The sequence below is a fragment of the Pipistrellus kuhlii genome, unplaced genomic scaffold (assembly GCF_014108245.1).
Source record: "Pipistrellus kuhlii isolate mPipKuh1 unplaced genomic scaffold, mPipKuh1.p scaffold_m20_p_10, whole genome shotgun sequence".
Classification (NCBI taxonomy): domain Eukaryota; kingdom Metazoa; phylum Chordata; class Mammalia; order Chiroptera; family Vespertilionidae; genus Pipistrellus; species Pipistrellus kuhlii.
This window is the reverse complement of record NW_023425405.1, coordinates 35,168,151-35,183,283: the sequence shown is the minus strand read 5'-3', so window position 1 is coordinate 35,183,283 and position 15,133 is coordinate 35,168,151. Positions and strand designations below refer to the sequence as shown.

Genomic DNA, 15,133 nt, shown 5'->3' with positions numbered 1-15,133 from the left:
CTAACTCAGCATTTATGTTACTAATGAATCAAGACAAGGGATTATACTCTCAAAATGGGATGTTACTAAGTGTTTTTACCTTCTGGAGTTTGTGTGTTACAATTTAATGTTATCATGAGTCTCAATAGCCTCCCAATTTCCATGTTTGGAAGAACAGCATAAGTGCCTTTTTCCCTGGAGCTGAGTCTTACCTTGTAGGGTAATGAAATCATCAAATTGATAAACATGACCACTATCAGTAGCAATTAGATTCATTTCTTCGTAGAACATTTTGAAGTTGGGATCATTTTTCTTCACCACCCCTATCACAAATATTTCCACATTGGCGTCCCTGGCATTCTTCACCACCTGTGTCAGATTCTTTTCATCTCGGGTATCTGTCTGCCCATCAGTGATGACCAAGGCCACTTTCTTTACACCTGGCCTTGCGGCTTCAAACATGCGGTTGGCTTCATGGAGAGCTGTGGCCGTATAGGTGCCTTCCCCCAGGTACTGCATGTTGTCCACGGCCAGCTTAAAGTCATCTTTGCTGGAGAACTCTGTCAAATGAGCCACCCTCTCCACCTTATGGCTGTAGTTGATGATGCCTATGTGGGTCGTGGCAAGGTCCAGAGCCACCTGGTCAGTCAGAGTCTTCACAAAATTTTTGATGATTTGGAAGTTGCCAGGCCCCACACTTTCTGAGCTGTCAATCACAAACAAGAGCTCTAGCGGAGTCTCTTTACATTTGGGCCCACAACCTAAAAGATGAATGTCAAGACAGAGACATTGTAGGAATGAAACTCTAAACATCACTGATTCATAGCAGATTGGTGGGGTTGGGGAGAAATGAGCACAGGTGAATTTAAGACCTGAATTATTACTTTCCTTTCCTGTGACTGTGGACACAGCTGACAACTGGTTTCCCATCTGGTTTCTATACCTGACTCTTTAAAAAAAATAATAATTTATTAAAAAAAAACACAAAACACTGTAGATGATAAAATAATAAGCACGACGTGCCATTTTATCAGATTAAAAACTAAAATATTTTAAGAACCAGCATCCCCTGTGTCTGCCTTCCTGATTATATCCCCCTCCCTCTCTCTAAGAGATCACACTCTCCTAAATTTGTCATTCCACCATTTGTATTTCATCTGAATCTGAAAACTAATGTTTCAGTCTTCAACATCATCCTTACATGAAAATAGGGATTAGCTCATTGGCACGGCCAATGGGTAAAGTAATGTGATGAAAAATTTTAATCATGGGGAAAGAATAGGGCTTTTAATTGTATACAAGAATTGTACACTTTGAGTGGAGGGCACATGGTGCAATGTACAGATCTTATAACATAGAAGCCCACACATTAAACCTATATGTTTATGTTGACCAATATCACCCCAATCAATTTAATAAATATCAAAAAATAAACACATTGATGCTAATAATAATAATAATAATAATAATGAATATCTACTCTAATTTATATCCCTAGTTGCCTACCAGGTCCACTACAGTGGCTCCCATCTTATCAACGAGGCCAGCCATCCATTCATACCATACTATGAAACCTTTTTATGGTAATGAGAATGCTGGTCAATAAACAACTTCTGTTTAGGGTTTATCATTCAAAGCAGATGCCGGAGTCCCCAGGCATGAAGAATTATCAGCGATCCATTGGTTTAGTCATCCTCCTGTTGCCCAACAATCCTACCACAAAAAATCATGAGGAAAGTTGCTACTTTTATGGAGCTTCTAGAACCCAGAAATCATGTCTAAATTGGCCTGTTACCACATCATGTAGAGTCCCAGGTTGGTTCTTAAAGTCCAGGAGATTTGGGGGTGACAAGCCAGTTCTGGGGTGTCTGTATGGAAGAACCATGATATTCCTGCACCTGTCCTTTTTAAACTCAGAAGGTTCACTTGCCCTTATTATTCCTTTAATCTCTTGCCTTTGGGCTTCTTTACTTCCTCTCTTTGGTAACTCTATTTTAAGTCTCATGTATTTGACCAAATACGTATGTAGCGGTATTTAGAAATAGTTGTGAAGCAAGAACCCCATGACTTCGTGGAATGTACTCTAGAAGTAGTGCTCAAATCTCAATTCAGAAAGATTGTTTCAGGAAAAAACAGAGATGATAACCACCAGCCAGGCTGGACTCAAATATGAGTTAGGCCCCCATGATCATATTTCCTTTGTTGCTTTCTTCTTCCCAAGGTCAGGTAAATGTCCCTGAATATAAATGACACCGGACTTACAGAATGACTGGCTGCCCACTGACTCTAGGCAGGTCTCACGCTTCTTATTAATAATTACCAGGAAGATGACTTCCCTTTCTTAAATTAGGATTCCCACTGCCCCTCTCACTGCTTCCTTTCAGTCTCCTACTGACTTTTCAAATGAGCTTCAAACTTTCTCATGAGCTACACAATATATATCTTCTGGGTGAACACAGAGCATAGTGGGGTTGGTACTTTAAAAGGTGTGTTTTGGGTTTTTTTTCCATAGTCAAATCTTACCACAGATTTCAAAAATAAGTTTGATAATTTCTTCTTTCTGGAGGAAAAAAAAAAGAATATGTGTTAATAGTATGACCATAATATTTTTTCTATAATCATAAAAGATAAGTCTTATTACAATCAGCATTGGGCCATTTGATTTAATGCTTCCACGCCAGAAAATAAGTAGCACAGAGGTTAAAAGGTGGCTGTAATTATCATAACTAAATGTGTTTGAGTTGTGTAATGTAATACCTCAGACTTTTGGAATTCGAATTGTGGCTCCAGCATTTATTAGCTGTATGACCTTGGGCATTAGGTGATTTAACAGTATCTGTGTCTTAGGGCTGTGGACAGATTTAACAGGATAACACACACAGAGCTCTTCCCACACCGTCTGGCCCTACAGAGGACTCCCCCCACATCCACCCATGGTTTTACCTTCCATGGTTTCAGCTACCTGCAGTCAGCTGCAGTTTGAAAATATTAAACAGAAAATTCCAGAAATAAACAAGTCATATGTTTTAAATTTTGTGCTATTCTGAGTAGCAAGATGAAATCTCGTGCTGTCCCACTCCATCTCGTCTGAGGTGTGGTTCATCCCTGTTCCCTGAGTATTCGCGTTGTATGGTTCTCCCACATCCCTCCTCCAGGCTCCCCACCCCAAACATTAGCCATTCAGTAGCCATCTTGGTTGTCAAATTGATTGTCAAGGTATTGCTTGTGTTCAAGTAACCCTTATTTTACTTACTACAATAAAAGCCCCAAAGCACAAGAGTAGTGATACTGCAAATTTGGATATGTCAAAGAGAAGCCAGAAACTGCTTCCTTTAAGTGAAAAAGGTAAAAATTCTCCACTTAGGGGAAAAAAAATCCTAAGTTGAGGTTGCTAAGACCTATGATAAGAGTGAATCTTCTATCTGTAAAATAAGATATTTTGATAGACCACACTCACATAACTTTTACTACAGTATATTGTTATAATTGTTGTATTTTATTATTCATTTTATTGTTAACCTCTTGCTTTGTCTAATTTATAATTTAAACTATATTATAGGTATGTATAGGAAAAAACATAGTATATATAGGATGCTAGCTGTAGTTTCAGGCATCCAGTGGGGAGGTTTGGAACACATTCCCTGTGGATAAGGGGGACCACTGGTACTACTTACAGTGGTGTGAGCCATGCATGCAAACAGCTACATGATATAACCCATGAGTGCTGAATAACCAAGAACCAAGACAAACACCAAGGCCAAATGACAGTTTTATTCCATGATTATCCCCTCCTCTTTTTCTGCACCACTCCCCAATTTTGCAAGTCCCCTCTCCTGTTTCCTAATACTCTCTTAGACGCTTTCATGAAATGTCCTAGTGTTCTGGATGCTGCTTCAGGTCCTCCTGCCAATTAGCCCCCTCAGAAGGGCCCAGTGGGAACTGGGTACCAAAAGTAAATCAGCTGAGGCCCTGCCCTGTGTAGCATCCTTTCAGATAACTGGGATGAGACTAGAGAAGGCAGGATTGTACATTTGCCGAAGACAGGAGCTGACAGTTATGATTAACTCATAGATCAAAGAAACAGGAGCCCAGAAAATCTCAGCAGGAAGGAGTGATGGACCTAATCTAAGAAGATAAAATTTAACAGTCGCAAAAGTAAAGTTTTAAAGAAAAAAATCTATAATGACAGAATTGGGGTGAAGGTGACATGACTTAACAAAAACATGTATAAGAAATATTCAGGGCATTTAAATTTATTTTTTTTACACCATAATTTTAGTAGAAGCCAATGATTCCAAGTGGCTATTTAAAAATAACTTACAATACAATATCAATAAAATTATATAAAAATGAGAAAGTCAAGAGTTATTTTTTCCCAGTCCTTGAATTTTGCTTTTTTACATTTACTGAGACATTTAAGAAATCTGAAATTAGAATGGGTCTAAAAAGGGGAAATGCATATATTTATATATTTATGTTTATTTTTTATAAATGAATACTATATGCCAAGTTTTATAATTTAGTTTTAATTCAATATGATATCATAGTTAATTTCCCATATTACTTGATTACTGATGTCAAATGCATGGCCATTTTAAGGCTCTTGATGCATTCTGCCAAATTGCCCTGCAGAAAAGTTGTAGTGATGACAACTCTAACAGAGTTTAGAAGAAAACCTGTTTATTTTAGACACACAATACTGGTTATTATTGCATAATCTTTGGCACTTGATAGAGCAAACTATCTCATTGTTTTATTTATTTTAAAAAACATATTTTTATTGTTAGTATTACAGATATCTCCCATTTTCTCCTTTTTATCTCCCTTCTCCTAGCCCCTACATACCTCCCCCCCTAACCCTTAGGTCTTCACTACCTATTGCACTTGTCTATGGGCTGTGCATATAAGTATATATGTTCTTTGGTTTATCTCTCCTTCATTGTTTTAAATTTTACTTATTCAGTTATTAGTGAGGCTAAATTTTACTTACACACTTTTCCAAGTTGTGTTCTCTTGTGCACAGTCTTTATATATTCTTTGTCCATTTTTTGTTAGAATGTTTTTCTTTTATTTACTTGTAAGAATAATTTATATATCACAATTGAATTTTAATTATTTTCAGTGGGCTTTTATTGGATAACCAGGTCTGAAATGCTTTAAGTAATCACATGTATACATCGAATTTTTTCTCATTTCTTTGTTAGCAGTGCTATCATTCAAACAGCAATTAGAACTCTGTGTCAAAAGAACTCATACTTTCTAAAGCTAAAACCTTAATGTAATAATTTTGCCAGCACAAACCCTCAAGTAGCCTCTAGGGGTGGTACTCACTGTAAGTCCTTGCTCTCCTTTTGGTCCTTGTAACCCCTGCTTAGTAGAAGAAGAAGAAGAATCAACATAGGAACTATGTAGTTCACATATATAATTACAGTAAGACTTTAAAAATCACTTCTTGCCTGTGTTCCTGGTGATCCGGGCTCTCCAATGTCCCCTTTATCACCTTTTTTCCCCGCATCGCCCCGTTCTCCATGCTCTCCCTTTAAAACATAGTGAAAGGGGAAGTTTAGAATGTGAATGTTAAAGCCAAATAATACAAACTCTGAAATTTTGTTTATTTATAACTACAGATGTCTGATAGAAGAAAAATGGGGGCATTTTATTTACATCCTCCCCCCGTCCCCCAAAGGTACCATCATCTAATTCTTCATGAACCGGAGCTCTCAAAGTGAGGAGACCTTGAGATACCATTGGATCAGCTCACTGGCCTCTGGAGACCAACCATTGTATAATTTTACACCCGAGTTATCTAGTACCTCCTACATGTCATGCTGTAAGGGTTTATTCTTTTATCAGCTGGCTTTTGAGAATGAAGGAGATGGGGTTTTATAAAATAAACATGTTTGTAAGTTAGGGAAAAGGAAATACCTAAGGACTTACTTTCAAATGGATTTTTCACTCTGAGAGTTCATAAGGAGAAGAGTAACAAGTATATAAGAGCTCTTCCAAAGTTCAAGTTAAGCAGTTGAGACTTTTTTAAGGTCCGAAATGCTTACCTTCTGGCCAGGGAAGCCACGGCCTGCCACGCCCTTTGGTCCTGGAAAGCCTTGAGGTCCTTGCTCCCCCTACACACAATGAGAAAGGTTTGTTCCTGTTCATTTTCTCTGATAATTTGTAACAACGTGAATCTATTTATCTAAATTTAGTGCCCCTTACTTTGAAAAATTAAAATGTCTTCATTTCAGGAGTTGTTTTTAAATGTCCCCACCATATCTTAACATTATCTCCTGCTCCCTTACCTGCCCCTCCACTCAGAGCGTTTTCATGATGTTGATCATGACACAATAATAATCTCTAATGAGAAGAATCACTGTACTGATGCTGCTTGGATCCTATATGCAACCTATACTTCTCTCTAGACCATTCTTAGCCATGAGTCTGAAGGACCACCGGCTCCTGGGATCTGATTTGCTTGCTTACCTTCAGCATCTCTCTCTAAGGTATCACACTAGGATCACTGGCATGCTTAATAAAAAGACCAACTAAGTGAGAATCAAGGATAGGGGAAGGGGTCAAGTATGCATTTTGTCATAGGTTTGCAAAGGCTTGGAAGCAGCTACTCTAGAAGGCAGGATGGGCTCTAGAAGCCACTCCTGAAAAGGGCCACAGAGCCTTGCTTGGAGACTGCTGTAGTTCTTTTTAATTGGATTTATTGGGGTGACATTGGTTAATAAAATTACATGTATTTCAAAGGCACAGTTCTATAATACATCGTCTGCTTATTGTATTGTGTGTTTACCATCCAAAGTCGTCTCCTTCCATCGCCATTTATTCCTGCTTTATTCTACCTTTCCCCACCCCTTTCACTCTGGTAATCCCCATACTGTTGGAGACCAGTGTGACTTTAAGTATCGGTATTCCTGAGCCTCCTTTTCTAGCTCAGGCTAGAATCTTTTTAAAGTCAATAGAATCCTTTTTTTAAAGTGTTATAATGAAATATTACACACACACGTAATTCACAGGGTAAAAGATAAACATTCATCTACATACCATTATATTAAAAAATGAAATAGTACAGATACTCTTAAAACCACCACGTATCCAGTTCCATTTCCCAAAAGAGAGAGGAAACCTGTCTGTGACACTGATATGCATCACTCTACATACAGATAGGTTGGCCAGCCCACAGACTGGTATGAAGGCTAGTGGAAGGATACCTTCCTGAGAGTCTCCCATTCTCTCTTTTAATTAAAGAAAATTTGTTTAAAAGTATAAGAAAGATATCCCCTTAACAAATATGTATCAGTAAATGATACTTTGGCATAAATTAGTTTTCTCAGGTTTTATGTGTGTGTGTGTGTGTGTGTGTGTGTGTGTGTGTGTGTGTGTGTGTCTAGGCGATTGAGGACTTCTTCATTCAACCCTGTACCCGGTTAAAAGGCAGTTTGGGGTTGTCAATGATATTCATGAGGTCACTGGTCGAGAGGTCAAGAGGGTTCCTAGCCAAGTGTAGGGGAGACTAGAGCTTCATGTGAGAACACTAAAAGGAAACCTATGTTTGACTTTGTCCCCACTCCAAAGGTCAGAATAGTGTGACAGTCACAGGAGCTGGGACTATCACACTATTCTGAACACTGCAACTATTCCAGGCACCTGGATTTCCCTATAAAGGCCTTCCCCTCCCTCCTGTTTAATCACCAGTTCACCTTCAAAAGATAGGCTTTCTATAATTTTCAGAGAAGACTCTCTAGCTAAAAGCCTTTAGCAAGTAAGTCCATGCCTCAGCTCTGCAGAGGTGAATGCTATCCAATCAGATTTTTTTTTTTCTTACAAGGGTCAGGAAAATGATATACAATGATTTCTGCATGAGTCAGAAGCAACTGCAGGAAAGAACCTGTCTATCTGAAGGTATAATTACATCTAAATGTCAGCCAGCTTCTTACTTTTGGATCTGTCCTGTTTAAAGGCATGATCTTTTTAATTTTTCATATGATTGCCTATTCTCTGGAAGAGAACTTTCTAAGGAGAATGCCCACCTACCTGAATATTTTAATAGATTTTTTTTTCATTACTGATATATCAGGAAATAACAGTTTTTCTTTCCAAATGTTTTCTCAGTAAGGTAAAATTCACAGATGATCAAAAAATATAAAATAGATGTCTGTCTTCTATTTAGGAGGTAGAAAATAGAAATAAGCCGCTTTCATTCTTAAAATAACAGATAATGCTAATGAGTCTATGAAATCACAACTTTCCGTGAATCCATTATAGAGCTGTGTTTGCAAGGCAATCAACTAATTCAAAGTCTAAGGAAAAACAGGCTCCTCCAGGGAGAGGTAGGACACTGCCACTCACTTCCTGCTAGAAACGCCAACTGTCACACACCCTGCTAAGAGGACTTCACCTAACATTTTTAACAAATCACTAAAGGCTGAGTGTGGCTAGGGTAAGAGGGGAGAACCCCGGGGAGCTTCAGGCACAAGGGGAATTCATCTCCTCTCACAAGATTTTCTCTGGGGACCTCACCAATGCTCAGGAGAAGCACTGAGGCAGGGCAGGTCCTGAAGCTCCCAGTGGAACAGACTGAGGGGAGAGCAGCAGCTGTCCTCCAGGGAAAGGCACAACGCTCTCTATGGGATAAAAGTCTTAAGCTGCTGGAGTAAGCGTAGCAAACACTGTCATTTTCAGGGCAACCCGTGGCAGCTGGGAGAAGGAAATAGAATAAAACCTGCACATAAGCATCCTGGGCCCATTCCTGTAGAGATGCCTTATTCCTTGGGGAGGGTCCTCAGCCCAGACCTTTAGAGGCCCCCTAAGCATTTGCTGGAACTCAGGGAACTATATGTACTTACAAGGGTGCATTTTCTTTATTTAATCCTTTGTTAAAAAATGAAATATTTTTCAATTAAAAAGAACTAACAGAACATTTGGCAAACTGAATAAGGTCTATAGATTAACTAGTGATAGATCAACACAGTCATGCACCATGAAGCCACTTTTCAGTCAATAAGAGACTACATAAAAGATGGTGGTCCCATAAGATTCTAATGGAGCTGAATTTCCTATGAGACATGGAAAGATGTGTGGTTCAGGAAGACTTTTTTTTTCTCTCTCAGGAGCAATATCTGCAGGGTTTGGGAATAGATTCCCTCTCACTCACTGCACCTCAGTTTTGGGTGCACAGATTACACCCCAAGCAGTCAGCCACTGACCCATTTCGGTGTAAGGGGCCTGTCCTCTCAACGCTATATATTCAGAGGGTGATACAGCCCTCCAGATCTAATGTGATGAGACCATGTGAAATCTTGATGATCCTGAACAAGAACATAGATCCACAGTAACTGCCTTAACGATAATTAAGTGCCACTGACACTGTGATAAAAGCTTTCTGTGGTCATGCAGAGCCTATCCCTGTATTTTGGAAATATTTTTTGGATTGTAAAGATGTAAAGCATTCATTAAGTGTTATTTCTTCCATCAATTCCTTGCCAGAGAGAGCTCTTTGTCCCAGATGGGGTCAATGGAACCAAAAACAAATTTCCTATCTCAAAACATTGAGTCCTCAGTTCTACAGCCTTTCCATGTTAAGTACACTCTTTATTATAATTATCACAAAGTCCTTAATCTGACCGCTGCTCAAACATGCAATAACCGAACTACATAGCCATGACAAGCCCCTAAGATCCTTTATGTCTCTGTCTGTCTTGATTTCTTATTCCTACTGATCCTCAGGCCACATTTCACTCCCCCTGATAGTGACTGTTAGGGTGATCTACAACTAATACACTCAGTTTCACCTCACTATTTCTAATCATCCCAGCCCATATCCCTATTCATGGAGTAGCATTGACAACTTTGCTGTCAATAGTGAATGTCCTAGACCTTCACATTCACTTACCACTCACTCACTGACTCACCCAGAGCAGCTTCCAGTCCGGCAAGCTACATTCATGTTAAATGCTCCATACAGGTGTACCATTTATTATCCTTTATACCACATGTGTCAAACACAAGGCCCGCGGGCCAAATCCGTCCCGCCAGGCCTTGCAATGTGGCCCGCACCGCGCTGTCATCACTGCACTCCGCTGCGTTTCCATCACAAGGACAGTTTATGACTGTTCAGTAAACCATTCGGCCCGCGATTTAGGCTGGATTTTAGATTTTGGCCCCTTCTCTGATTGAGTTCGACACCCCTACAGTTTATACCATATTTATACTGAACCTTTTTTATATGTAGGTGTTTCAATACATAAATACTTACCATTGTGTTATAATTACCTATAGTATACAGTACAGTAATGTGCTATACAGGTTTGTAACCTAGGAGCAAAAGGCTATGCCATATAGCCTGGGTGTATAGTAGGCTATACCATTTAGGTTTCTGTAAGTGCACTCTGTGGTACTCCCACAATGATATAATCACCCAATGATATATTTCTTAGAGCACATACCCGTCATAAAACAACACATGGCTGTAATAATTTTCTGATGATTTTATTTTTTTAATTTATTTTTTATTTTTTTAAAAATATATTTTATTGGATTTTTTAACAGAGAGGAAGAGAGAGGGATAGAGAGTTAGAAACATCGATGAGAGAGAATCACCGATCAAACTGCCTCCAGCACACCCTCTACTGGGGATGTGCCCGCAACCAAGGTACATGCCTTTGACTGGAATCGAACCTGAGACCCTTCAGTCCGCAGACCAACACTCTATCCACTGAGCCAAATCAGTTTTAATTTTACTATGTTACATAAAAGAACATTCTTATTGTATGAAAAGTACTAAAGTATTTAGGGTTAAAGGGATATATCTGCAACTTACTCTCAGATGTTTCAGAGAAATAATAATTGTGTGTTTACATTTGCACACACAGAGTTTGATAAAGCAAATGTGCTATGTTAACATTTAGGAAATCTAGGTAAAAGGGTGTATGGGAATTAATATTTTTGTACTATCTTTGCAACCTTTTTAAAGTCTGAAATTATCCTATATAATAAAAGGCTAATATGTAAATCGACCAAATGGTAGAACAACTGGTTACTATGAAACACACTGATTACCAGGAGGCAGATGCTCAATGCAGGAGCTGTCCCCTAATGGTCAGTACACTCCCACAGGGGGAGTGTCGCTCAGCCAGAAGCCAAGTTCATGGCTGGTGAGTGCATCAGGACCAGGCCTAAGCCATCAGTCAGACATCCCCTGAGGGCTCCCAGACTGCGAGAGGGCACAGGCCAGGCTGAAGGACATTCCCTTCCCATCCCCCAGTGCATGATTTTCATGAACAGGGCCTCTAGTTTTAAAATAAAAGTTAAAAATTAAAATAGCCCTGGCTGTGTGGACAAAGTTTGTTGGAATTGTCGCATAAACTAAATAAATAAATAAATAAATAAATAAATAAATAAATAAATAAAGGTTGAGGGTTCAATTGCTAGTCAAGGCACATATCTAGACTGTGGGTTTGATCCCTGGTCAGGGTGTGTACAAGAAGCAACTGATTAATGTTTCTCTCTCTTTCCCTTCCTTTCTCTCTGAAATCAATATCTTCATGTGAGGATTAAAATTATATATAACCCCTGACTAGTTTGGCTCAGTTGACAGAGCATCGGCTTGTGAACTGAAAGGTCCCAGGTTCAATTCTGATCAAGGGCATGTACCTTGGTTGCGGGCACATCCCCAGTAGGAGGTGTGCAGGAGGCAGCTGATCAATGTTTTTTGACTTTCTATCCCTCTCCCTTCCTCTCTGTAAGAAATCAGTAAAAATATATTTAAAATTATATATAAAATGAATGAATGCACTGAATGATTGCAAAAATACATAATCTATTAATGCTAGAGGAGCTGAAGCATATGAGTATACAGGTATTTTACCAACCCAAAGTTTGGTAACCCATAGGCTGAAAGTATACAAGAGACCTGAAGCAGAGACACAGTTGTGGGGTTCTCCTTACCCAGACACAACTTCTGCTCTTTGAATTCAGGAGACCTACAAGGTTACCAGAAACCTGTTGCTCCAGGACTTATCCTCATACCAACTCAGTTAAACCTTTTAAACTATCAGTAGCATTGCCTCACTTGGACACAACCAGTTTATAAGCTTGATATTGGTTAACTTCCAACATCATGTGACTTTATCTGTGGGATGTCATAAAAGCTAATTGAGAGAGTGGGACATCTGGACTGCACAGCCAGAAAGGGAGCCCTCAACTACCACTTTCCCTCCCTGTTCGAGTTAATGCCTCTGAAGTCCTCTCTGTCATCTCATAGGTAATAACAGAGAGAATTATTTAGAACATAGAGACAACTCATTGCACATTTACAGGAGAGTTCTAGAAATCTACTATTGGGGGAAATTTTTATGATCTCTTCTAGGATTTCAGCACTTGCTTATTGGCTCAGCATAAAATGTGGATGGTAAGAAATAAAACCCAACTATGATACCTAAATGAGATTTTGGCCCAAACCCAGGCTCACTTCAGTGAAAATACTTCACCATTCTATTTTTTTATATATCTTTATATCCTTTTCCTTTTACTGTTGAGCTGCTTTCTACATTATCACTTTTCGTGCTAAAAGAAAAAGGGCTAAAGTCAAAATTAGAAAAGGTATCTCCAGTATTTCCAGCTCAGCCAGAAACCTGGGTTTCTTCTCTATCAAGATTATGGTTTTGTATGAGAAACTGCAGAGGCCTAGTTTCTTACTGAAAGCAAAGGAAACCTCTGGCTAACCTTCACTCATAGGTCAGCTGGAACATTCTAGGTAGAGAGCTCTTGCAGTAGAAGGTATGAGACGAGGAAGCATTTCACTTTCTCACTGAATTTTCTTTGCAGGATGCAATTATGCAACCATATTAAATGTCTAAACCCACCCTATCATTTAGTAGTATCTCCCAAGACATCCTAGAATAAATCAATTTACCATTCTTTCTTCTGCCTCTCCTCTTGTTTGCCTTTCTTTGTTTCTGATGTGATTAGCGTATTGCTAACTAGAAGCCAGGGGAATTATAAAGTTCAAAGTGGGAAGTCAACTGTTATCCAGTCAGCCTGCTGCCAGCTTGAAGAAAGAAGCCAGTGTTGTACTAAGATGTTGATTCAGTGGGTAAATGGTAGTTAGCAAATCTCAGTGATATGCCTTGCACAGTCATAGTAGTTGGCCTGGAATCCAGGAACCATTCTGCATTGAAAGGGATTATTTTCTTATGCTTCGTGGGCACAGCTTGTTCACTTCAAAAGGAAAATGGTATTTTCCAAGTAGCCTATGGAGTACACATCATTGTACAAATAGATGATGGTGACCCAGAGACCCTTAGAAGAACTGGATGGTCTGACATTTTGGACTTTATCTCCTCCCTGAAGTTATGATCATAATAATCTCCTCTCGTAACTAGCAACTGCCACGTATTGTGTGCTGATGTGTGAAGGACTGAGCCAGGTAATAACAGAGCTAGACATATTCTTATTCAATTTCGTCAAGAACCCTGGAAGGAAGTATATAAATGACGAAGCTGAGGCTTTAGCAATTCTTTCCAGTCACCTTGAATTGTAGCTGATTTCAGTAGCCATGCTTTGAACAGTAATTCTCTCTTCCAAATGCAAAGCTGACAGTTTCCGCAAAGGCTCTGCTGATTTCTATTTCGCACTTCCACCTTGCCCTAGAGTGGAAGAAGCCAGGCAGTTTCCTCATCTCTGACTTGAAAATCAATCAAGAGCTTCTAGTTTCCTAAAATCCTTTCCTTTGTGGAATTAAATTCTTCTAACCTGATATCCCATTTTGATAGATTAACATTCTGCTAATGGGGACTAGGCCAGTCTAATGCTTGTCCAGTAAAGCAGCCTAATCAAGGGATTTGGACATGGCCATCTCTGAGGGCATTATCCAGCCCCCAACTGTGTGTTCTTTTTAATCTATTCATGAAAAGAGTAAGAACATTGTTATATTTTCTGTAATTTACCTTAATATGTTTCGGTTTAGACAGTGTCATTAATAAGTGTGTGTGCAAGTTAATTTAATTTACACTCTAAGAGTGTTGACTTAACATTTGAAGTACCATAATCAATGGTCCACACTTCAAAGACATGTGCTTCAACTATTACTATCTCAATTTGCTCCAGAGGGATGATAAAAACAATTTATCCTTAGGGAAATAAGAGGGATTCAAGACATGCAGTAGCTAGAAATGTACAGGTACTTCACTTCTTGTGTGAATAGGGTGGGCCCACAAGACAAATAGTCTTGGTAGAACAGCCTAATTCAACAACTCATTCAGAATAGGTGCCTCCTATTCTCACCCCATCGTGAAGAATGCCTTCGCCTGACCTGACTGAAAGGTTAACTGGTCCCAGTATGAGAAAATGGTTATACTGCCTCAGAGTGATCATTTTATGCAAAGTGCTTGTCCGCTTTGGCGGAGATTTGGAATTTGGAACAAACTTTCACTACATGTTTTTTTGTGTGTGTGTGTGTTTTTTTGTTTTGTTTTGTTTTGTTTTTGGAATGCATGTTAATAAGTAGCTAAATACGGGGTAGAATACTGCCTGACACTTGGTTTAAATAAAGCATGCTACCTAATAGCCAGGTTTTCCAGGAGGTGGCACATACCTCCTACTGACTTTTAATCTTCAGAGGCTACTGATGGCATGAAAAAAGAATCTGAAAAATTGTAAATGTCCAAATTGACCAAGCTTAGCTCACAACAGTCATAGCCAAAGGTGCAGAATGTGGGCATATTTTCCCCTATCACTTTTCTTAAACATTTAGTCCCTGTTTTCATTTCTCTGTTTATATCTACTTCCCATAATAAACCAATTGAGCAAGTACACAAATATTTGCAAATAATCTCAGCACCAGAGCCACCTCATGGACTATTTGATTGCCTTGTGGACACGTGCCAACTCACAGAATTTAATCCTGTTGTCTGATAATAAAATGATCCTTAGTAGTATAAATGCCAGAGTGAAATGCATTGATAGATCACAGTGCAAAGACTAGCATGGCCTCTAGGGACTTTACCAGTTGGATTCAGTTATATAAATCTTGTCCTTCCATTCGGCCTACATAGCCTTCTGTAAAACCTGCCAAATTTCATGAATATCTTGCATGGCATTTGAATATGCTTGCATCACAGATGATAAATAGGAAGCGATAAGGTTGGCTGTA

The 15,133-nt window shown here is 39.1% G+C and overlaps 1 protein-coding gene across 3 annotated transcripts in view; it reads right to left on the bottom strand.

Moving 5' to 3' along the window:
* Positions 1 to 15,133, bottom strand: part of COL28A1 (collagen type XXVIII alpha 1 chain) — a 142,977-nt gene that overhangs the window by 14,730 nt on the left and 113,114 nt on the right. For all 3 annotated transcript variants that reach the window (XM_045578408.1, XM_036429347.2, XM_036429346.2), the window contains 5 exons: positions 6,033 to 6,101; positions 5,436 to 5,516; positions 5,311 to 5,346; positions 2,503 to 2,539; positions 192 to 740 (listed from right to left, as the gene is read on the bottom strand). In XM_045578408.1, coding sequence (XP_045434364.1) covers positions 192 to 740; positions 2,503 to 2,539; positions 5,311 to 5,346; positions 5,436 to 5,516; positions 6,033 to 6,101 — 772 coding nt within the window. The remainder of the gene's footprint in view (positions 1 to 191; positions 741 to 2,502; positions 2,540 to 5,310; positions 5,347 to 5,435; positions 5,517 to 6,032; positions 6,102 to 15,133) is intronic.